The 24,713-nt window shown below is 45.9% G+C and overlaps 1 protein-coding gene across 5 annotated transcripts in view; it reads left to right on the top strand.

The window, feature by feature from the left end:
• The first annotated feature begins 3,489 nt into the window (after positions 1–3,489).
• Positions 3,490–24,713, top strand: part of FAM107B (family with sequence similarity 107 member B) — a 58,543-nt gene continuing 37,319 nt past the window's right edge. The window contains exons 1-2 of one of the 5 annotated variants that reach the window (XM_040547795.1): positions 3,538–3,655; positions 11,385–11,479. Coding sequence is in view for 1 of the 5 variants with exons in the window: in XM_040547781.1 (XP_040403715.1) it covers positions 4,221–4,251 (31 nt within the window). In the remaining 4 variants the exon portion in view is untranslated. Of the gene's footprint in view, positions 3,656–4,123; positions 4,252–11,384; positions 11,480–16,642; positions 16,758–18,280; positions 18,587–24,713 lie in introns of those variants that run through there. The other 4 variants (XM_040547785.1, XM_040547781.1, XM_040547813.1 and 1 more) reach the window with 4 other exon arrangements.

The following is a 24,713-nucleotide window of genomic DNA, read 5'->3' as shown; positions in this document are numbered from 1 at the left end:
TGATCTTCATTATTAACATACAGGAAAACTTGGAGGAAATCCCTTTTATGCCCCTGGCTTTGTGTGAAGAAAACCCTGCAAACTGAAAAGTCATGTTGTTCAGCTCCTATATATATTTATACATCTGTGTGCACAGCAGATGTTTCTTCAGATACTCAACTGACGTTTCTGCAGAATTATGGTATGGAAAAATCTTTATAGCAGCTTGCATTCCAGTTGATTTACTTTGATTAAATTAAAAAAAAAAATCTAGAAAAGGCATTTAAATGAATATAATTGAAGAAAGAAAACCACTTTCTCATACAGTGTAAATCAGTGCTTCTCCATGTTATCTGGAATAAAACTATTGGTATACAAGCAGCGCTCATCTCATGTTTATAAATGGAAGTAGGAAACGGGGAAGCATTTTGCCACTTTGGGTAAAGAAATTACACACAGTTAAAGAATTTATGAGGAAGGCGTCTAGGTGAAGCTTGTCAGGCTGCTGCCTTTTATAACTAGCAGAGGCAATTTGAGAAGCAATTAATCCAAATCTAATACAGACACCTAAGGAGCCACCCTCTGGTGGTACCTACCTCTCCCCCACTCTGCCTGACCTGCTTAGACTAGACCTCTGTTTTCAGATAGCTGAAATTAAGAAGGGGAATCCCACAGCAGCCAACTCTCTAATCCACTTTGTTTCTGCCACACACACAAAAAAAGCTACTGTTATTATTTCTGGTTATATTATAGTAACACTCAAAGGCCAGGTATGGTGCAGGCATGGAGTAAATCTCAATCTCTACCGCACAAAGAGATCAACTCAAGTAGTTAAAGGATGATTTTGCTTTTCATTCTGCACTTTGGCTGAAAAGAAATATAAACAGCAACAGGCAAATAAAATACATAATATAAAGATTTGATTCATAAGATGCCAAAAGGCCAAACCAGTCACATCCTATGACACTTATACAATAGAATGGCTATATACTTTTGGCTATAAAGTTAATGAAAAAGGGATTTATCTTAAGTATTTCCAGTGCATCATTCTGTCTGAGAGTTGTTCTAAAGTGCAGCGAATTCTTTCACGGTTTGGATTTCAATACATCACTTTTCATCTAAAATAAAATGGTAATGGCTTACATTTATATAGTGCTTTTCATCTAGAAAGATCCCTGAGGCTTTCTGAAGCACTTTTTGGAGTTTCAGTATCCACAGTGCTGGAGGAAGAAGGCTTGTCATGAGTAAAATGCAGTTGTGGCCAAATTTCCTTATCATATCTATCATGCACTGTGATTTCCATGTGGTCAAGAGCCATGAGGCACACACTATGTGCCTTAAAGAAGCAAGGGGAACTCCTGAACCTGAGTGGCTCATGGCTGGGAAACAATACTGACCCCATCCTCAGCTATGGTGGGCTGGAGCTGAGCTGGGCTGACTTGCTTTCTCCCCATCTAAGGCTTTGGGATACTGAGCAGCTCTTGTGTCAAAGCCAGGCAAAGAGGTGACACAGGCCGACCCCTTAACTTGCTTGTGAGATGTTTGACTCAGAGTTATCATTTGACCACAGTTGTGTTTTCGGTAGCCTCAGCAACATGTTAAATTCCATTTAAAGGCGTGGATATAAGGTATCTGCTGTGGAGATGGTACATATTGCAGCAAAATAGCTGTCTGAGCCCAGAAAGGGTTGGGAAACACTGATGTAAAGTGTCAGATTTCAGAGCAGGGACAACTGCCTGTGCAGTGTCTAAAGCAACGGCGATAAAACTTGATCAGGACTACAAAGCGCCTTTACAACATGAATGGTTAATGCTTACATGCAGAATGATACGGAGAGGTTGGAAAGGTCAAGAATGTAAAAGATAGGGAAATCCAGCATTCCAGCTGGCTTTGCAGTTCATTTTCTTCCTTTGCTGTTTGCATGTCTCCGGTCATACACCATTTCCTTTCTTGCTTGCTTCAAACAGAGTGTTGTTCACAGAACAGGGAACTATTCAATATTTATACTCCCTCACCTTTCTAGGCACATTATTTTACTGCATTTAATAAACAATAATCAATTTTTATGAGGTTTTTCTCTGTGTAGTATCCATGGGCTCTGCATACAGGAGCAAATGTATCTCACACCAATCTTCAGTCCTGTGAAGAAATATGCACCTGGGGCATGAGGCAAGTCATAATCAGGGCTGAAACTGTGGATGTGGACAGCACAAATGGGTGTCCCAACTTGTGGTGCTGCTAGTGACTTTTTGAGGAGCATGTTGGATTTCATAACATCTCATTTGTCCACAGCATAGCTCTGATTGCGTACGTTGGCACTTGGCAACAGACTTAGATTGAACCAGAACTGATAGTGGCCACCCACACTCTGGTTTTCATCCATTTGCTACGTTTCACACAGGCACTTTGCGGCTGCCTTTTTTTGCTAGTGAAAGAACAGCCACACACAAAGACCTTAGCAGACTTTTAATACATACCAGCACTCAGGATTCCAGCTTTTCCCCACAGAAAACAAATTTCTCCATACCCACTAACTCCCCAGGACAAGCTGGGGCAGTGGATTATTAGGACAGAGTCAGTGGAAATAGCACCACCTGCTGAGCACCCAATATCTTTCCTACAGAGACTTCTTGGGGCTGGGGGTTTTGGAGGACTCTCCAGAGCCCAAACTATGCTGAATGCTCAGCATTACTTGGCTCCTCAAGCTCCAGTCTGTTGGGCCCAGAAGCTTTCCATCCCTGGCACGATTCAAGATGCTTCTGTCACTTTGCCGTGATGCGAGTCATCTGCTCCAAAGAAACTCAAAATAATCCTAGTGATAAATATACAAAAGAAATTGATTTAATCCAAGTATGTACATCAATATATAAACACACATTTCATCCCCAAGGGTCATTTTTTGGTTCATACCCAAAGTCTCCACATGCTATGTTACGTTCCAGATTCTGTCATGCTTGTATCGTTTATTACTTGCTATGAAACAGATTTCGAGGCACGTCTCACCATTTCAGACTAACTGCTGTGATTGCTTGGCCTTTCTTCTGCCAGTGAATTGTGCTTGTATGGGTCCATACACGGAGTGGGGACCTTAATTCATATTTAGTGGGAATATCCATAGGGGACAAGGTTGAGTTTTAGGGGTTTGGGACAAGGACGAGGGAAAAGAAATGAAGACAGGGAACTTAGAAAAAAGCAGTTGGAGACTCCTAAGGGAAGAAGAGTCACTCTTGCAGGTGAAGGAGACCACTGAGGGACCTCACCACCTTGGCATGTGCCCTAAAACCACCACGGCTGCTGCCCATAGCGGGCCCGGCCTCTCTCCCCCCTCAGCGCGGGGGGCCAGGGGCAGCCTCATGCCGGGGCGGGGGGCCACCCCCTTTTATCCCCTCACTCTTTCAGGCTTTCCCCCTTGTCTCCCCCTCGCCCTGAGGGAGCCCGACAACAAAGGCGGCTCCGTGCTCGGGGCCGGAGGAGCCGCCTGGGCGCTGACTCAGCGCCGGGTCCGCCCCCGGCCCGCCCCCGGCCCCGCCGCTCCCCTCAGGCGAGGCCGGGCCGGCTCCGAGCGGGCAGCTGCCGCCTTCCCTCCGGCTCTGTGTCCCTCCTTCCCTCCGGGTGTCCCTCTCTCCTCCTGCCGGTGCCTCTCCCCGGCAGCTCCGGGAGAGCAGCCCCCGCCGAGGTAGGTTTTTTTGTGGCCGGGGATCTCCCGCACACAAAGGCGCTGCGATGGCGGGGCGGGACAGCCCGGGCGGCGGGGTGAAGGCGGGGATCGGGGGAGATCCCCCCCCTCAGGGTGCACCCCGGTTCCCCGCAGGGTGCACTCCGATTTCCCTCAGGGTGCACCCCATTTCTCCTCAGGGAGCACCCCGGATCCCTTCAGGGTGCACCCAGCTTCCCCTCGGGGTGCACCCCGGATCCCCTCAGGGCACACCTCGAAGCTCCCCGGGTGCCTGAGGGGGCTGAGGGGCCCCGGGGGGACATCTTCGTCTGCCCGATTTCTCTTATTTTAGGATGGGAGACTTGAGGGGGTGAAATTTGAGGGTGTCCCTCTCTCCGGGCTGCTCTGGAGCATGGCTTTTGCCCGTGTTGGATGGTTTTCCTCTCGCTTTTGGGGCTGGCGGAGGGGTTTTGCTCTGCGGAGTAACTTTTATTCTCTCCTGGGTTGGTTGTGGTGGCTGAGTGTCCGTGTGCGGTGCTGGATGTGAAGAGATGGAAAAACAAACACATTGCTTTGCGATGGCGGGATGACCTCTTTTATCTCCTGCCCCGATAAAGGTGAGCTCAGAGCAGCGGCCGCAGCTGAACTTCGGCTGTGCAGTGGTCGTCTCCCTACAAATACCCACTTTTTAGTAAAACTACAAGCCTCAGAGGCTGGTTAACTCCCTCTGTGCTTCCACCTCTCTTACTGTGGCTCTATCAAAAGTTTCCCTGAACTGCTTGGACGATCCCAATGTCTCCATTTCCCTACGTGTTGGATTGAAAGGCTTGACGACTGGTTAGCTTGACTGCACAGATAAGTGTTTTCGGAGAATTTGAGCATCCAGACGGGCAAGGCATGCAACATAGAAGGTCTGTGTGACTTACCTACGTGTTTCCTCCTTCTGTTTAATTTGTTTTAATAGTTTAAGGAGTGCTGGCGTATGGCAGTGCCTTGGTGTCGGAGCAGAGTCCGGTTCTGCAAGTTCAGGGCACGCTTGAGAAGGAGCCAGGAACACGTGAACTTTTGCTTTTCATTGAGAATCTGCACAGTCAGACAAAAATGCAACAAAACGAGGAAAAAAAACTCGTTTGAATGAGCATAATGTGGTTGCTGTATGTGGATTGCGGTGGGGGTATTGTCGAATAACTCCCTGGCAGCACTGTGGTACGTGGGTATGTGCGCTAAATCCTGCCGCTCCAACTGGGATGTTTAACTTTCGTTGACTTGGCAGTGAATTAGGAGCGTGGAAGAACATTGTTAAAATGGAAATAATTACTTGTGGATCTTGTGGGCAATTGGAGAAGCAGTTAGTCTTTAATCTCCTCGTGATTTGAACAGGACACTGAGAATCTTCTTCCTGTATTGACGGTTGTTTTCCTAAGCAATAAATGGACAGACAATGTGTACTGCAAATGTGATAGCTGCTTGCTTATTGTCAGTGATATTTGCTTAGTAACAATAAGCAATTGTTTGCTAGGCTTTATTAAAAACAACCACAGATACCCTATTTCTCCTAAAACAAAGCCGTTATTGTCTTAAAGCAACTGTGGGCCAATTTCATGGTCGGTGTAGTTCCACTGATGTCAGTGGAGTTTTGCCAGGGATGGTTTTGGCAGGTGAAGTGTCATTTGTGTTTTCAGGGTCTAAAATGCCTGAGAGTAATGTTGCTACTTTATATCCAGCACTGAAGTATTGTTAATTAAAATGTTACGCTGATGCTTCCTGAAGGTAAGGGGTAGAAGTGAGACAGTCTTCTAATCAGATCTTCTAAACACACTCCAACTTGCTTTCTCCTTTTTGCTCCATATCAGTTTGTGATCTTCCTTCTCTTTTCAGTCTTGAGATCTTTCAGGAATTCTCTTCAAAAGTCAGAAGTTTCTGTGGCTCAAGTTGAGCACTTAAAGGTTTTGGGATTAGCAGCGTTGAACTGTCCTATAATAACACCGCACAGCTAGGTCAGTGAAGAACTGCACGGCAGCTGCAGTTTGGAGACCTTTCGTTTCTCACACATGCACAGGCCTCTTCTTTGCAAGCTGATTTGTGCGTGGTTATGGTCAGTGCACTTGCTGAAGTGGCAGATTGTTTGAGAGAGTCGCGTTAGTGTAACAGCCAGGCTTGAGATGGACTGAGAGAGCAGATCAGGGGGTGTGGGGGGGAATTCACTGAGCTTTTTACATAGTGCCTTGCTTGTGGTGTTGAGAAACAGACCTGTTTTTGAGTAACATCAAAACACCAGTCGTGTAACAGCATTAAAGAAAGAAAGATCATCTAAAGCGGGAGCAGCAGAAAATTGGTAAAGTTATAAGCAAGCATTCTTGCTTATTAGCTGTGGGAAGAAGAGTGGAAATGTTTAACCAATAATTGGCCTTAACAGAACTTTGGCTTCATTACAGTTTTAAAAAAAGATTTTATTGAACCGAATTGTTACCTTCGTATGCAGTTGACAATATTAAATGCATTTGGCCAACGGTGAGGCTGTTCTGGCACTGTGGTAGCTTTAAAGAGAGCGAGTCAATACTCAGCTTTCCAGAATCTTTGATGGACCATTTTTATATCTGGCGTTTTTGCACGGTACAACTTTGGATCCGTCTGTTTGCATCTCCGAAGTACCCAAAAAGAGCATGTCAGACACAATTCCCAGCTGATACTGTTCTGATGTTTTTGGAAAAAGCAAGCACCAAAAGAACAAGTTCCACACACAGTCTTAACTTTGGAGGGAAAAAAACCCAAACACTATGCTTAATGCTTCTTCAGCTCAGTGACTAGTCAAAAGTTTATGCTGGTTTCGCCAGACCTGGCAAGTTCTGAAGTATAGTTTGAAGCTTAATATGTTGCGAAGAGCCTGAAACTCTTTTATTTTATTTATTTATTTATTTATTATTTTTATTTAAACTTACCCAAAGAGTGTATAAGTCGAGGTTTTGATGTTTAATTCTAACACAAGCCAACGTAAAGGCTAGGCTGTGGAAAGGTCACACAAGAGCCTGAACATAGAGGTGCAAATTTGCTAAGAAAGCGAGAAATGAAGTCCTGCCCAGGTAATTTATCTTCCTTTTTCCACATCTTTAATGCTCTTGTCAGACTTATCTCTGTGAGCGCATTCTCTGGTTGAATTAATCCTCTCAAAACCGTGCTGAAACGGAAAGGTGTCGTGTCTTTGCACGGCGGGGAAGACTCCTTCCCTTTGCAGATGGAGAATAAAAGCGCAAAAAAAGTAACTGGCTTTTCTGTGATTGCACAGGAAATGTGCGGTGGTGCAAGAGCTTGAACTTGGGTCTTTTGAACTGCTGGCTAGTGCTGAAACGAAAGAGCTTCCTTCCGCCTGCACAGAGCACGTGGAGTGAAGAGAAGAGGCACGGTCCAAAGTGGCTGAGCAGAGGGTTATGAAAAGCAGCCCGGTAACCTGGCTGAGGCGCAGTTAGTGGTCAGCTGCTTCTTCAAGCATCAGCGTGCCTGCTGGTCTTTGTTAGACGATGGAAAATGGGAGGTTTTTGTAGTTGTGAGTCCTTAAGCTAAGACATTCAGCACACACGGGGAGGGAGAAGGATAATAACATTTTTTCTTCCCCTTTCTACACCTGCCACCACCTAGTGGGTGCTGCTTTCACAGATATGTCTATGGCTGGACCTTTGGGGAGGCCCTTCAGCTGCCGGTGAGCGAGTGCTGGCAGAAGGGAAGCACAGGCTCTGCAGAGCCAGGAGGGTGCTGATGGGACCGTGGTGCCCCTCCTTAACCCCCTGGGGGGCAGATAATATGCGAGTGCAGGTCCCCAGCCTGAGAGAGGAGGCTCTGGGAGGATCTTCCTCAAGGGGTGGCCGCTCTTCCCTGCGTGCTGCTCTGCTCACCCTCCTGCTCTTCGCTTCAGGGTCTCAGTGTGAAGGGCCACGCATGGCAGCGGGGAGCAGCACGGTTCTCCTGTGGCAGAAGTGCTACAAACAAGGAGCGATCTGTGAGAAATGAAGGCTGTGGTCAAACGGAGCCATTTCCTCCTCCTCCTGCAGGACCAGAAAACACAGGAGGGTGCCTGCTGCCTCTGTGCATGTTGGCGCTGGGTGGGAGCGCTGAAGTTTGAACTGGCGCTTGGTTGCGGTGCTGTTTGGTGACTGTGCCAGCTGCAAAGTCCCTTGTGGCCTTCAGTTTAATTTCAAAACACGTTTTGGGTCTACGTTCCGTGTTTGGGCCAACACCGCAATGTTTTGTGCAGTGAAGGCTAGGAAAATCCCAGGTGAGAGAGCAGCCTTTCCAAGTCTCCCTAATATTGTTAAATCACATTTCAGCTCAGTAATTACTCTTTTAACCTGGGTCCAAAGCAGGGCTTGGTGCAGTTTGCATTCCGGTATAGATCTACTCCAGCTGAGCCAAAATTGAGCCTTTAGCAGGTCATCAGCCTGCTTGGATGGGACAGGGCTGCTAGTTTCATGGTGAGAGCTGGGAGTACAAATGCGATAGGGCTAAATAAAGCAAAGGTTATTTATCCTACAAACAAACCTCCTGGATTTGCTTGCGTTTTTAAAATTTCTCTGGCAGCACGGAACCAGAAGATTGCCTTTGGTGCAGATACACGCTCTTCAAAGAGCGATGCAGTAAGTTAGGAACAGTGGAACAAACTCCTTTCTTTCAGCCGAGATTGGTTTCTTTCTTTATTTTATATTAATACTGAAATTTCAGGCAGCCTGCCTGCAGGATAAACTGTTAAACCCTTGGTCTGTCCTCTAGCAAATCTCAGCCTGACACATTTACAGCTGCATTAAGCATCCTGTGGAGAACTGCCTATAGGATGATCAAGCGTGGAACGTGCCTGGACAACAACGATCTTATGTGGAGCCAGGAGTTGGACTCGGTGGTCCTCGTGGGTCTCTTCCAACTCAGGATATTCTGTGATGGGTCTCGGTTTTATCCTCCGCGCAGGAATTAAAGTCACCTGTAAGGTAGAGAGCTAAGACCTACAAAAGCTTCTGAAGGAGAAAATGCCCTCGTGTTTGCCGTGACGTGGTCCTCTGCTTTGCAGCACAGATAATTTTAGGGAGGGAAATCAAGTCCTGAAACTGTTTGTTATTGTGTGAAGGGAAGCTCATATTAAGTTACTTTTCGCACTTGAATACTGAGAGTTTTCTCCCATCCATATCAGAAGGACGCTCAGTTCACCGTGCTTGTGCCAGCTGGTGCCAGCTGACTCGGGAGCCCAGCGGCATCTGCTCGGACGGGGAGCCCAGCACTGCCAGTCAAAGGTATTCCTACAGGGATGGCGTTTAGTGGGTCTCTTGGTGGGCTGGCCAGAGGAGGAGGGTGATGGGAAACAACAGAATGATTCTTGTTCCTTGCATCTGCAGTGAATGGGCATTCAAAAGAGCTCGTGGCTAGGCACAGGCCTTTGTTCTAGAGCTAATGATGAAATGGAGTTCACAGCTCTGAGCGTTTCAGACGGTGTGACAAGAAGTGGGTCAAGACCGTTCGTGTGTGCATAAATGCTCTCCTAACGTGGGCCAGGGGCTGTGCTGGGTGCTGCTGAACAGGCTAAAAAGGTTTCAGAGAGGCTGGAGTTTGCGCTGTCAGGTGGGTGAAGTGCAGGGTGCTTAGGGATGGGGATCAGAATGGATGGCCTTGAGTCGCTTTGCGTGTTAATATGACACAGAAGACAAGCTTTGTTGTTTGGTACCTCTGGACAGCAAGGGGTTTAGCTGGAGCCAAAGGAAACTTTCTTTGCAGGGGCAGGACGAGTTGCTGAGCAGCCCGTTACATACGTGCAGCGCTCCGCTCTTTCAAATGAAAAGCATCTCCGCTACCTCAGTTTCCTTATAGGTTTCACCAGGGAAAAAGATGACCTGCTGGGCATCCCGGAGTGCTGCTGGCGCGTCCTTCCGATTTCCTGCGGTAGCTGAGCTCCTCGCTGCCTTTCATGGAAGAGTGGATGAGGCTTCCCCTTCCTGGGCTCCCCCGGAGATACACAGCTTGGTGCTTGGCTGTCGGCAGAGGAAGAAAGCCAGTTTTCACCTGAAGCTGCTGAGACACTGGGTGGTTATTTTTGGAGATGACATGGAGGAGTTTGATTGGGTTCTGATAGTCTCTGCATTATATTATGATTCTTTTTTTCATCCTAGAGCTTTCCCAGGTGACTTGTCCTTGAAGATTAGCTATGTCGTGTCATGAGGGCTGTAATACGTGGTGTAATGTGAGCTGTAGTACGTGGGGTTTTACTTGCACAATGTCTCGGACATCACCGCTGCTCCCGGAAAGTATTCTTGCAAAAAACCGTAGTGAAGTTTGGGTCTCTTCAACGAATGGAGGAAAGGGTGGGCAAATAGTCACGATGGTTTTGTTTTTTTGGGAGCCTGGGAGGCGGTGATTTTTGGCGTTTCTAAAAGTAAACCAACTTTTTCCCCCCCCTTTCCAAGCCTCAGAAGTACTTCTGCGCAGCGCAGAGAGCAAACCGGAGCGCCGTGCACTGTGCCTCCAGGTGTGCCTTTTGTCAAAGAAAGCTGCACGAGGACGCGCTGACCAGAAACGCCCAGGCACGGGGAGTTTTGTTTATTCTGGAGAGAAGCCCTGGCAGTGCCTGGGGCTGTCCTTACAGTTCTGTTACCGCAGCTGCGGAGCCCTCCAAAGACAGTCTAGGCATGCCCATGGCTCTTCGTTTACCCACGACACCTCTCAAGTTCAAGGAGACTGAACAAGTCATAAACTTCTTCCGTAAAATACAAACATATTCTTTTTTTTTCTTTTTTCTTTTTTTTTTTTTTTTTCTCCCAGGAAATAACTTAAAAAGCTAGCTTTAGGATTTAAGAAATGTTATGTCCCTGAAAAGCAGAAAGGATTCATCTCTTGGGCTGGTGCCATATTACACCGAAAAGATGCACAAAAACGGCCCCGAGGTTCCAGCAATGAGAAAGCCAGCCTTGAAGCTTGTTATGAGGACTGTAGTTGTGGATGTCCATGCTAGTCATTTCCTTTTAGTTTAAGGGGCTGAAACACGTTACAGATGTCCTTCTATCAAAGCATTCTCTTTTTTGAGAAAAATCAAATCCAAGTTCGGGAGCCTGTTGTGTTTCCTCTTTGGTTAGTGACCGAGTGAAAAGAGGGAGTTTTATGTGGCTGTTTTATGTGCTGCATTCTTTTCCTAATCATGCTGAAGTGCCATACCTTCAAAGTTCCCTTTAAATCCACGTATTTAGTGCATGTTCAGTGACTTTGATATATTTTTTTTTAATCTAGTAAGCAAAATAAATCTCCTTGCTCAAGGATGCGAGGAAAAATTACTACCTCAAGTTAGCAAATAAGTGTGTGCCGGCTCTTGTTTTGTTTCCCAGGGGCCCGAGGGCCTTTCCTGCCTAGCACTGTCCTGCCACTTCCAGAGACACTCTCTGCCCTGGGGAATTTACGATTTAAATAGGGAGGAGAGAGTGAGCGAATGGTGATCGGAAACGCAAAACGGTGATGTGTGGCATTTTTTGTGATGCTAGCGTTGTGTTTTTGCAAACCTGGAGTAAAAATACTTCTTGCTTTTGCGATCAGTTTTGCACTGAATGCAGCTGCTTTGCTGGACAGCCAGATTGTTACGGAAACTTCAAATTTTAGATGTATCTTTATGTATCTGTATAAAAGTGCTTTTTCACTCATGCTCCGTGCATTACAGGAATAACTTTCACTCTGTGAGCTGGCTTACAGGAATCCATATACTTTCCAGCCACTTAAGATCTTATTTTCTCTGTAGAAGTACCAAGAAGACATCTCCCCAACCTGCTGTCTGCATCCAGGGAACTCACAGGATTAACAGATCCAAGATCCAACATGCGCCTTTAGTTAAAGGTAATCCAGTTGCCAGCATCAGCCAAAAGCTGTTGCAAGGACATATAAGTGCCTATACACCTGTACAGGAGCACAGGTAGATAAAAGAAGCCCACTTTTCTAAGAAAATAGGACTTCAAGAACCCCAGAGCAGTACTTTTCACTGGAAAACTTCTGCAGTGGATGTCACTTTTCTTGTGAAATTTTCTAGCAGACCCCCCAAAGAAGAAGGGTCAGTTCTAGGGGCAGAGTCAGAGATTAGTGCGGTCAGTGAGGCTGGGATAGCTTTTAAAGGACCTAGGTGAAGAACTTTAGAAGAGAGGAAAGTGTTTAAATCCTGGGAGACTTCTTGGATGCTCTAACATTGGTATACGTAGCTAACTTTTCCTGTCCAAAGTGTAATTCAGGTGTCTGCCTGGTCTCTTCCTAATCCACTGCCACGGTTTCCTACAGCCAAGTAGTTCTTCGCTTCCTTTCTTCAAAACTATCGCGCTGCTGCTGGCATGGCACAGCATGATTGCGGGCAGCATCAGCCACAGAAACTTCTGTTTCTTCCCATTTCTGTGGTGCTGAGCCTGTGGGCAACTCTTTGGGATGTCCTCAGCTCTCCACCCAGAAGGATGCCCAAGTTTTAGAATACTGTGCTAATTAAGCTCTTAGCGTCTGCCACGTGAAATTCTTCATTACCAAAGCATCCCAGGACCAGCTTTCAATGAAACTGCTTTTACCCCCCCCTTGGAATTATGCAAGAAAAAAGACTCTAGCTGCTGAAGCTGTTTTACTTTTCTGTGTTTCTCTATATAAGAGTAAGACTTTGTTTATGTGCTTAATTCCTCTGACTTCCATCATCTGGTAGCGTGAGGGGGAGGGCTGCGTTTGTAAGGAGCTGTTCTGTGCGCTGAAAGGCAAGGGTTTAGTAATGAACTTTGGGGTAGAGGAGCACGTGCTTCTGAAGAGCCTATTACTGCCAGTATCGACTGAAAACCAATTAATGGCGAGTCCCATGGAATGGGACACAGACTGCTCTGATAAAACGGTGCTCTGTTAAATAACTGCTCTGAGGGGTCATTCCAACGCCTCCCTCCTGTTTGTAACAGTGGATCTTAATATCTTTATTACTAGTAACAGAAGGACTGGTAGAATTAAATATTAAAGTTTGAGTCAGTGGTGAGTTCATTTAATATATTTTTTTTAACCTTTAATGGTGCAGAAGCCTCGAGTGATTCCCTGCTCAGATCTGATAGTCCACCAGAAATAAGATTCATCTTTATTTTGTCTACAGAATCACACTTCATTCAAAGGTATTTTTTCTTTCTAATGGGAAGTTGATTAATTGACTGCTAAAACAACTACAGATGAAGTTAATTTACTACCCAAGATGTTTAGAGTGCCATGAAGTTGAGCTGGATTTAGAAAGCACCACGTTATACATACTGGTCAACAAAATACTGAATATCAGAGAGAGCTCAGTACTGTAAAAGCAATGAAAGAAGGAGCGCCTACTCCCATTCCTACTGGGCATTTTCCTTCAGGAAGGAGACTGGAAAAATGCTTTTTTTTTTTATACAGCCATTCGGATTATAAAGATTTATATAATTGATGTATCATTTCTCTTAAAAACTTCTCAGAGTTAAGATGCCTCAAACTCACCTTGGAGTACCATGGTTTGCAAAATGGGAGGCTTAGAGATGTGTTGTAAGACACGGTTTCCTTCCAAAAGAAGAGGAGGTGAAAGCTCAACAAGCCATTTACAGAAAATTATTCTCATTTTATGTAGTGTAGCAAAACTAGGTGATCTCTGCTTAGAATTTTACGGAGTCGTTATGTACTTGAAAAACAAACCGTGTCAGGGTAAACAAATTGTTCCAATATGTATTTGAATAGGTAAATATTTATTGTTGTCCTGTTTTTTTTTTAACTGATGAGGAAGCAAAGACTGAATCGTCTTGCCTCCAGCGATAACTAATTAGTGCAAGGCTAGAATTTTAACTCAGGACTTTGAAGCAAGAGAAAAACAAACAGGATGAGATGCTGCAAACAGAAACATAACGAACGGATAATATAAACACGTTAAACTTTGTATTTCAGGCAGAAACTCACTACCCCGAGATAGAAATCCTCTTCCCATCTTCCCATGGAGGCCTTCAGGCAAGTAGGCAGCCTAAAAAGCTGCTGCCTCGCGAAAACAGGATCTGGTTGGGCCGTGGTCATTTCCGTACGTGCCAGTTCTGTGCCTCTTACGTTACCCTGATTAAGCTTGTGGCTTCTGAGAAGATTCCTTAAGACAAATGGGAATTCAAATTAAATTTCCAAATAATTGAAGTTCAAATAAGGAGCACCAGGCAAATTGCGCTTCATTTTGAAAAGCTGCAGCAGAATCATGCCGGAGATTTTCTTTACTCATCTCCCAGGTAGATAATTTGTGTGAGTCAGTCGCCCGAAGCAGTTGTGCTAAATGTGGAAACGTAGCTGAGTCAAAGGCAAGTGATTGGCATTGTTTTATGGGATGCCACCAGCTACAGATGCATTAAATTGCAATTTTTCCTCTGTCCCGGCCAAATGTTAAATTTCATTAGGATTTGGACTGAGCATAGGATAAACGTTGTGGTTTTTTGGGGGGTTTTGATAAGTTCTTTGGATCACAAGGGCCATGACCTTAACGCGTTGTTTTTTATTTGTTTGTTTGCTTGTTTTTAATGCAAAAGAAGATTCATCTCAGCACAGTGCTCACTTGCTGGAGGGGTGGTAGCACTCCTGCAGTCACTGCGCGTGTCAGTATCTGTGTTGTGTCAGAGCAGTGTGGTCCCGTAACAGAGTTTGGGATTTTTTCTCCCTTTTCTAAAGAAGCATTTGGAAGGCCCGTGGTTCATGCCAGTACCTAGTGTTTGCGTCACTGATGGAAATGAAGAGATGGGGAGTTTTTCGTGGTGTTTCTGTGCAGTAATTTGGGACTTTCTTAATGAGCATTTCTTGTTTCTAAACATAGTCATTAAGAAGCAAAGCAAACTTTTTGTAGTTTTCTGGACAGTTAAATGTTTTCTATGCTGGATGCTGTCTGAACCAGCTCCCTTTGCCTTAACTGCCTTGTTTGCTCTGGTGCTTGTGGCTCATTTGAACGGGAACTCATCAGCACTTGGCTAATTTGAAAATCTAAGGTAAGTAAGTGATAGGGCGTGCTAGGGAATCAGGAGGTCCTGCAGTGAACCATGGTGCTGTTTGAAACAATTTAAAAATATTTCTGGAAACTAATTGTTGAATGAAGAACGAATGGCTGGAAGTTTAAAAGCTTGGAACAATTCAGGGCATTTAAAGCCTAGGCTGGGTTTAAGCCTGCCGAGTCTCTTTTAATGGGAGGCTTTAATTTAACTGTGCAATTCTCCCCTTTCACCTGTGTGATTTTTGTTCAGAATATAAAACTTTGAATCTAGAGCCAGCTGTTCAGCAGCTTAAATCCTAACTTCAGAGCTGGCGGCCCTTGGCTGACATCCAACGAAGGTGTGCACATTAACGGGCGCACTAAAAACCGGTATGGAAAAAATCTGCCTTGCAGCTGGTGCTGGTGGTGGCACCACGCTTTCTCTCCTCCCAGCCCTGCTCCGGACTCCCCGCGTTGCTTTTCACAGGCAGGGCGTAAAGCAGAGGGCAAAGCTGCGTGCTGGTGTGGCTTCCAGAGCCAGACGGCGTGATACTGGGCTGCAGCTGGATCCCTGCCTGCTTCTGCTCCGGGCATGAACAAAAGAAGCAAGGAAGTAAAGGCAAAGCAGACAGCAGCTGGAGGAAAGGCTTTCAGTGACAAGACTTGTCCTTCGCTGACTGGCTGCATTTATTCTTGCTGCAGGAGAACCTTTTGCATTATCCAGCATAAGACAATTTACTACGGGTTTTTTAAGTGAAAGATGCTTTGGAGTACAGGTGTCAGTTACGTAGCGGGCAGACACCAAAGTTTGTGAAAGGACCAAAAGTGCTTCTAGCAAGAACATGGATGAAGGTCACCGGGGCAGTGCTTAGTGAGAGCAGAGAGAGGGTGGCAGTACAGCTCAATCACACCCAGCAGGCTGTTGTGCTTTTTCTTGTAGAAGAGGTCTTTGCACTTAAAGCTCAAATCATTTGAGCATTTTGTGTGTTTCAAATCTGCCACAGAAGCCAGAGGTATCTTGCAAGACGCCTTCTTCCAGGTGGAGCGCAGGCAGGGTAAGAAGGCGAGTCAGATTATGGGACTAGCTTATTACGTGAGCCCAGAAAGAAAAGGAAGTGAGAGAATTTGAAAATAATAATAATTCTTTGAGGTGTATCTGTTTGTACCGTATGCATTTTCACTACAAGCTGAAGCTGTGAACTTTCAGGCTGATCTGTGGGAGATAAGCTTGCAGGAGTCCTTCACACCAGCATCACAAGCTTGAAGTCTCCTGCTCCGCACAACTAAATCCCTCCTGTCATCCCGTTCACCTGCAGATCCTCCAGTCTGGACTTTGTTTTGGTTCCCTGCTGCTTTGTTTCCTCTTGATCCGAATTCTTCGATCAGAATTGTGTTTTTTTTTAGTGTTAACCTGCTTCGAAAGGCTGCTGCGTGCGCGTCCCATCCCACAGTGCCGGAACCAGCCCTGGCAGGTTTCCCTCCTGGGTGGAGCCTTTCTTGACTCAGCCACCAGCTTACAGGAAATCTGGGGGAGCTTCCTATCTTGAAGGCTTCAAAACCTTGACAAATTAGGCTGTAACCAGCCAAAATTTCAGAGGAGAGGTCTAAGAAAGTCACTTAACTTAACTACCTGACCCGATCCTTTATTTGCTTCATGGTTATGAATCAGTTTCTCTTTCTGTTTATGTTTTTGCTGCTTACCTTTCCATTAGGATTCCCCGTGGTGGCTGTGGTAGCCTGCCTTTTGCAGGCTGGTTTTGCTGATTTAACTAAAACATTAACAGAGTAGCACTCTAGGTTCTTCCTGCGTTGTGTCTAGCTGCTGTACGACATGGTCGCTACCTTTTTAAAAGGCTGTCGCGCAAGAAAACCGCGCTGATTTCCTCCAGCACAATCTAAACTGTCATTTTGTGGGCAGCTGCGATGGGAAATACTGGCTACGCTTTAATTCTTGCTAACTTTCTGACCAATGAACCGTACGAAAACTTAGTGAGGCTGAACGGGGAGGGGGGGAAAACCCAGGCATTTCTGCCCCCTCGTCCCGTTACCGCTGTAAAGATTTAACGCTCCTTTTTCGGTGCCTTCTGGAAGCCTTTGTAGCAGAGCGAGCGGTTCCTGTGATTCGGCGACACGTGCGCTGCAAAGCCTTGAGAAGCAGAACGGGTAGGAAACTTGTTATTTCAAACTGTTACGTGTTTGTAAACCAACTCGAGGCCTTTTTGTTGAAAGACTAACAGGCGGGTTCGGCGTGCAGCTGGGTCGTATCACCGAAAAAACCAGAACTTGCTTTTGCATGAAATGGAAACTTAAACACACCAGTAGGAAACGCGGCGAGCCCACGGAAAATACATTGGCCGTGCGTTTTGCAGTCAGGGATGATATTGTGAAGCAATTTCTGTGGGTCGTTGGCCTGTCACATCACGCAGGATCAACCTTTGCTAACTGGGAAGTGCTCGTTACGGAGGGCGGCTGCAGACCCGAGCGGGTCTCGTAGCTGTGTGCTCTCTGCTGGCCACTAACCATCTGTTTTGTCTGGTATTCTTCCCAGGGCGTGAACAAGCCTGGTGAGTAACACATGACAAACAAATACAACGAGGATTGATACATTTGGCCAACGCCTGGAGTATGGGGATCTTGTTATTTTTTTCCTACTTATCCAAATTTTACCTTTTCTCCCTTAGCAACCTAGACAAGAAAGGTTCCTGCCCATTTTTCCTGCATTTTTTTTTTTTTAATTTTAGCAGCAGCTTTTTTATTTGGATCTTGCAAGGAGTTGCACAGGCTTTTATTTTTCTTAATTTTCTTTTTTATTAGTACATTAGAGGAAGGCTAAGGGCTATATTCTACTGGGGAAAAAAAAATGAAGGATGTCAGAAACATGCTACTTGCTACTTTCAATAAAACTTTAATTAACTAAATGTTCTGTCTGGCCTCCTGCCCATGTAATAAATAAGGACTAGAGACACTCGCCTAAGCCATTATTATCTGTTATCAAAAATACTGAGGTTTCCATTTCCGTCCCACTGTGGAGCTGAAAAAAATGGCCAGCAAGTGTCTATATGCCAAGAAATCTTGATGACTCAGGTTATGTGGTTCCCTACATGTGTGTGTTTGCACTGTTGTCCTAAAGGGTCGCTGTTATCAAGCTGTTCCGTGTTTAAAGCTGCCTCTGTACATACAACGTATGAAATCTGTGCTAGGACTCCTGTTGACTTCACTTGTAAGGTCTGCCCAGCGTTGTCCTGAGTCGCTGCAAGATGTGGCTGCCCTCTGCAGAATTTCGTGGAGGGGGAAATTCCTGTTCAAGCCTGGTAAGTCAGGATTTACACCACCGAGCTGGAGCTGGGCTGCCTGCAGCAGAAGCAGACAGCAGCTTGTGTTCCCCAGGAGGTACCAAGCCCCCCTGCTCCCACCTTGTGCGAGGTTTTCCTAGTTCTGCTCATGTTTATTTTGTTTTTCTGGGGACTGATGCTGGCCTGCCCCCTCTGTAGAAGCGGCTGAACTGGTGTAAGGACTGTCTGTCCGTCAGGTGGTTTCCTTTGAGTGCAGTTGCAGTGAGGAATTAATGAGGAAGGAAATAAGAGCTGCTGTTGCCTTTGTTTACCCTTTTTGTTCCTGAATCTCCTGCTTCTTATCTCTAATCTTCAGCCTCAGCAAACGGGGTTTAACTGCAGATCCTACCACCGGGCTCGTTAGGTGGAGACTGCAGACGAAATGTTAAGCTGTCAAAGGGGAGCCTGGCATTTAGGCCCTGGCTGCGTTGCCTGTGATGAAACATCATTTTGTTAGCTCCCCGTCAGGAAGCCACGCGTTGTGAGAGCAGCTTTGGTCCCAGAGCATCTCACCCTTCCAGAGCACTGCGTGCTGCAGCCGGAGCTACGAAGGCCAAGCATTTACATCGCGAGCTGTGTCACCTTCAGGGAGATTCCTGGACGTGACCCCGCAGCGCACAAGGGAAGGGCACGATGGCAGCATCCTCTCCCTGTTGAAACGTGAGTTGAGACCTGGCTTCTGAAGGCTAAATCCAGCCTTTGCCCGGCTTGATGGCACTCTAAACATCTGCTCAGCGTGAGCCAGTGCACGCTGCCTCTCCTGGAGCCATCCTTTGGTGGGACAATGATGTCCTGTGGTTGTGGTGGCCTTTTTCTAAGGGCCCCACGTCACCTGCTGCCCAGATGGGTGGCTTCGTGCTCAGGTTGTCTTCTGGCAGCGCGGATGCTGATGGCCACAGCTGAACTCCAGGCAGCTGAGCTGTTCTGGCTGGCTTGAGCCTACTCCTCTGTTCCAGTAAGTTGCAGATGCTGTCAGAGTTTCCCAGCCCTGCTTTTTTGTTGGCATCGCTGCAGCAAGAAAGCATTTTAGGCGCTTCTTTTCTCTGTCAAAATTATTACTTTGCTATGAATCAGACCTGACTACTAAAAAGTGCGGATGCAGGATGATTCCCTAAACCGGAGTGACTCTTCTTGCCTCTTAAATGAGCTGAAGTCTACTGCATTTGAGCTGTCCTGAGCTGCCCTACAGCTTTCTCTAGGCCCCAAAGAGGCATTCGTAGCAGCAGAGAGCAGCCCCTGGTGATGGGAGGGAAAGGAAACATCATCTTGAAATCCCACTCCCTGCAGACAGAGAGCCCTGGCGACCGTTACGTGGGATTCTCTCTTGAGGGCAGGAACGTCCCAGCGCTGCTCCTTGGGGCACAGGAAAATCCATTATTTTTTCCAGCCCACTTCTTCATTTCCTGGTTCACCATTCAAGTAAAATTTCCTTTCGAGTGCCGTTTACGTTCGCAGCTTTAAACAAGTGGGAAATGCTCTCCCGTGGCAGGCTGCAGTGTAGTGCTAGTCGGTACTTCGGAGCTGGCCTCTGGGTTGCCTCTTGCCCCCTCAGCTGTCATCAGCTCGCTCTTAGGTTTTTCTGAAATTTTTGCTTCGCTGCTGAAGTCCGCTGCTGATTGTGGCACGGCAAGAAGTGAGCTCATACAGGGCTCAAATTACTGTCGAACCAGTTCACATCGCTTTAATGGAAACCTTCCTTCTTTCAACCATTCTGCACTCATTTTACTTTAAGTCATAAAACTTCTTCTGTTTGAACTTTTATGAAAACAAACCCAAACCCTCGTCTGTGTTAGTTACAGGACGCTTTGGTTCCTTTCCCTGTTTTTGTTTCATGTTATTTACTTAACTGCTGCTGGAGTAGCTTCTTGGGCTAAAAAGACACAGCTTCTTAGCTAAATGATTTAAATTTTTCATAAAGGGAGATGCATAACCAAACTCTTTGTGAAATGACTTAAACATCCACTCCAGCTCAAGCTTTAAATAGGAAGCGTGGATCATTTCAAAAGCCAGGAAAGTTTGGACATAATCGAGTATGGATGTGATAATACTTTTTAGCAGCTGTGGAACTGAAGGAAAACGTCTGACTGTATCTGGCAAAAAACTTGCATGCGTTTGTAACTTGGGGTGCATACATAGGAGCTCATGAGGCAGAGCAGATTTTTGCAACCACATGCAACACCAGCCCATATTTACAAAATCCTGCAGAAAGTATCTTCTCTCTCTCTCATTTTCTTTCATTTTTTTTTTCTTTTTGTGAGGCTGAGATCTGCCAGGATCTGTTGTAAATTCCGTCTTCTCCCGTGTTCTTGTTTTGCTTTTTGGCTCTCCGTGCTGCTGGCTGATCTGTTGGTGATGCTTAAGTTTAAGGAGACCCCCGTTGCACAGTCATTCACGTGGAAAAAAAAAATTGTATATGCTTCTGAGCTTTTCTCTGAACTCCTTACGTTTCCTGAGTGTTTTGAAATGGCACGATATTGCCCAAGTTATTCCAGCAGGTTGTGAAAACCAGTTTGAAATAGTAAGCCTGGTGTTTTGGCAGAAAAAGCTTTGGTATCTTCTACCTTCACGTTTCCAGCAAACCTGTGGTCACCGCAGTCTGTGGGTTCCCTCCAGTTGTTGTGCTCGAATTTCTCAAGGTACCGTACTTTTTTTTAAAGGCATTTTAGCCCTCCAGGCCCAGTGCTCTGTCCACGTTCAGTAAATGACTCATATGGAGATCAATGGTTTCCTGTGTTTTATTAGCACTCCAGTTTCGGCTGGTCCTGTAATCTCATGTTTCTTTTTATAACTATTTTATAAGGAGAAGGACCCAATTAAACCAGTTCGGGTTTCTCTGTTCCACTGCTGTTATCCTGTCTCCTCGAACCAAACCTGCCTTGGCTGTCTGCAAGCCTCTGGCATGTTCCCCCTCACTTCTACGCGCGTGGTGAAAGCTGCTGCAGCCATTTACACAGCCCTATCTGGCCATCTCTGCCTCCTTTCGTCCTGATGTTTGCACAGAAAGCACACGATCTCGTGTTTGGTTTGTATGTTTTGCAAACAGAGGCCTAGATTTGCTGGACACAGACATTTTTAAAAAGAGATTTCTGCGATGAAGGCTCCAGCAGCAAACTCTCCGTGCATCTCATCCTGCTCCGGGTGCCCGGCACGTGGTCAAGCAGCCCTGCTGCGGGCTTCACCGCCCTGCTGTTGAACTGGAAACTAAACGAGGTGTGGAAGCAGCCACTGCTGGTGCCTTCACGTTGCTGTGCGAGCATCCTGCTGGTGTGGTGATGCAGGAGCGAGTCTTGTCCAGGATCAGGCCGGGAGAGCAGACTTAGATCCTCTGCTGGGGATGAGGCGTAAACACTAACTGTAAATTCAGGTCTGGCACAGAGTCGTCCTAGGATGAATGTGCGTGTGGGGGAAGCTCTCTGGAATTGCATGGATCGAAACATTAAAGTTCAGCTGGATTAGAAATACATAAATGTAATGAAGGGCAAAAAATATTGTTTACAAATATGTTTGCAGCTAAATTTCAGATTTATTTCAATGAAGTCTTCAAACTAAATTCCCTACCCCTGATCCGAGCAACATGGGGCTTCCCTCCCACCACAAATATCTGTAACCTGTTGGAATTTGCTGGTTAGAAGATTTGAACCAAATTTCGTGAGAACCAAGCAAAATTTGTTAGAAATCTTTCTGTTGAATTCAGGAAGAACATTGTCTTGATTTTCATTTCATTTAATGAATTCAGTAGCTAGTTCTTCCAATTCAACAGGTATTTCTAAACTCCTCACTTTCTCAGCTTAGAAAGCCAGGAACGTGGTTAAGACAGGGAAGGATAACTCTACGAATTTCCCAATCTGGAATAGTGACAACAATAATCAAGTTGTTAACTTTAGATAACTTCATTCATTTTATAAATTTGATCTGTAAACAAAACGTCTGTTACATTTCATGCCCAGTCTGCTTCAGGCGACTTTATTTAAGTAATTAAAACGTTTGGCGATAGAGACGTTGGGAACTTGCTCTGCCTTCGCTTACCTTAGTGCAACCTTGGTATGAGAAACAGCTGAAAACGTGTTTGCTTTTGCTTTGAACATTAGAACCGAATCGTTTTCTCTGCTGTGATAATGAGTTTGAGTAGGTATTATGTGTGACCAATTAGTATGTGTTTTACCTGCCTGCTAAGCAAATAAAAGGCTCATTTAACAGCAACCTTTCTGCAGAGTACAGCTGAAATGTAGAAAGAGTGAGGAATATTTGACAGTCAAGATTTCGGCTGAAATCATTTCGATTTTAGCATCCGTTCAGCGCTAGGACACAAATCAATGCCAGGGTTTCCTCCCCTGGTACGTCGTCTTGAATCCTTTTAAGTGAAGTGGAAAATGGGGTTGTTTTGAGCCCGTGTGCACCTTGCTCTCGATGTAAACCATTGAAACCAACAGGCTACAAGCTTCGAATATGCACAAGTCGCCCCAGCAATGCATGAATATATTTAGGTGTGCAGGTTGTGAAGAACCTTTGTGGTCTTTCAAGGGTCTACCTTGGGTAAAAGCAGGTTTGAAAACCGAAGCTTGCTGCGCGTTCTTTCCTAGATCTAATAGATGCCTGGATAAAGGGAATTAGTCATAAGAAGGAAGTCTTAAAACTGGTTTGAGTTAGCTTTCGAAGGTGAGGGTTACGCTGGTGATTTAAAACTTGGGATTTCTCACCGCCACCAGAGCCAATAAATGGTAATCTGACATGAGCTTCTGGCAAGATACCGGCCGGTCTGCAAAGGGTTTCAACGCGAGTTGAAACAGATGTGGTTTGGGGTCAGCTGAAGCCTACTTCGCAGCCTTCCACTGTGCGTCTGAGGCTGGTGATGGAGGAGGAGAAGCGAAGAGATGACTTGTGCTCATCAGCACGGGTTTGTAGGGTTGGCTGTAACGGACCTGTTATTCGTGTGTGCTTTGGCTAGTCCTTAGAGGCTGAGCTGGAGAAGGAGCCTCACTGGGGCAGCTGAAGGACAGGTTTCTGATAGACAGCTGCCGATCCCATCCCAGTGCCTCTCTCCAGTACCCTTTGAGCTTTCACAGTACCACTTGGAAGACTCCTGGACAAGCCCTTTCCTTGTTCTCTTCGGCTCTGAAGACTGCTACCACAGATGTCACCACTGAGAGGAGCAGAAAGGAAACTTCTTCGGGTCTGTGCCTTCCCGTCTCATTACCTGCATCCTGTGCTGCATACGAGACCAAGGAGCAGGAAGGGAGCGACTTCTGCACAGCTTTCTTTCCCAGTCCGTGTGACCCTCTCACGTGCCTCTTTGGCTCGCCGGAGGAGAGCACGTGCTTCCTCGCACGTTTGCTCAGTAAATAAAGGAAACGGGTATCGAGTGCCTTACATCCTTCCAGGGCTCTCACGTTTTTTTTTCCCCCCCTTAATATTCATCTGAACGCTAGATATTAACAAAACCGCAGTAGATTAAATAGCGTTTTCAGCCCCATCTGGATGTGATTGCTGTAATTGTTGCCAGGCAGCGTTTGAAGCCGTTTTTATCTCAAAAGAAAAGCCACCCAATGGCAGGGGGCGCGGGAGGCAGGCTGCTAATGGGATTACGGCGTGCGACATCCACAAATGAAATCCTCCGCCGGGGAGGCTGCCGAAGGAGGAGAGCAAATGATGCAAGAGGAATGCAAAGAGGCCTGGGTTTGCATCTTAATTAAGGCTTAAAATTTATAGTTTCAGCAATGGGCCTCAATCTGCTAGCTGGATCGCGGCTTTATGGCTAACGTATGGGAAACAGTCTGAGTTGGGAAGAAGTGTTCAAAATGCAAATGTTGAAAGCATTTAAGCCAGATGCAGAGGGAGGAAGGGGGAGAGGTAGGAGGCAACTCGGGGCTCTCTTCATAAGGCTCCGATCAGGGCTTGTGCATCTGACTGACTTTATTTGTTTATTTCCCTCAATCATTTGGATTATCGAACGTTGGTTCTCTTTTAATCATCGTTTTAATCAAGCAAAACACAGCATTTTATCTGAAGAGAAGCTTGTCCTATTTTTTAACTTCAGATTTTTAGATCCAAAGGGAGAAAGCTCACATTTTTAACGAACATTTTGTATAAGAGAGTAAAATAAAAAGCTCCGTCACTAAAACAATATTTCAACACTTGCTTTGGATTTGTTTTCAGCTTCGAATGACTCAAACAATTTCCTCAATACAGTTTGATTCTATATAGCAGTTCTTAAGTTAAAGCTGTGGTAGGCTTCCCTGCAACTTCAGGTGTCTGGACCAGGTGGGAGGAAGTGCTGGGAGCAGCACCTGCTGTTGGGTGAAGGTCCTCCAACAGCTTTGGACCAAGCTCTCCGTTGCCCTTGGAGGACACAGAATGCACTTCTCCTTTTCTTCTTCTTCTTTGAAGGGTAGTTAATAATAAATATGACTTCTCTGAGAAGCCAGGGATCGCTGATAGACCAATGAGCCAAGCTTATCAAACGAAAACATTTTAATTTGCTTTGCAATTTAAAACAGCAGAACGCTTCAGCCTCCGTAGCACCTAGCTCCTATTGAATTGCTTCAGCGTCAAAGGGCTCTCACTGGGGATAAGGTTTCTTTTTGTTTTACGTGGCCCACGTGTCGCTTCGGTTCTTGCATTCTGCATACGTCTGTGTCCTGTGATGACCTTTTTCTATGGGACTTGCAGATATTTCTGCTGTTTTTCACACGCGTCCTTCTGTGCAGGCTCCCGGGGGGGATTGAGGCCGTTTATGACTTGATAGAGGGTTGTTTTTTTTTCTGTGTACTTCAGAATTAATCAGTCATTA

This window comes from Cygnus olor, chromosome 1 (assembly GCF_009769625.2).
Source record: "Cygnus olor isolate bCygOlo1 chromosome 1, bCygOlo1.pri.v2, whole genome shotgun sequence".
Lineage (NCBI taxonomy): Eukaryota > Metazoa > Chordata > Aves > Anseriformes > Anatidae > Cygnus > Cygnus olor.
Note: the sequence above shows the minus strand (reverse complement) of the source record. Positions and strands in the feature narration are given on the sequence as shown.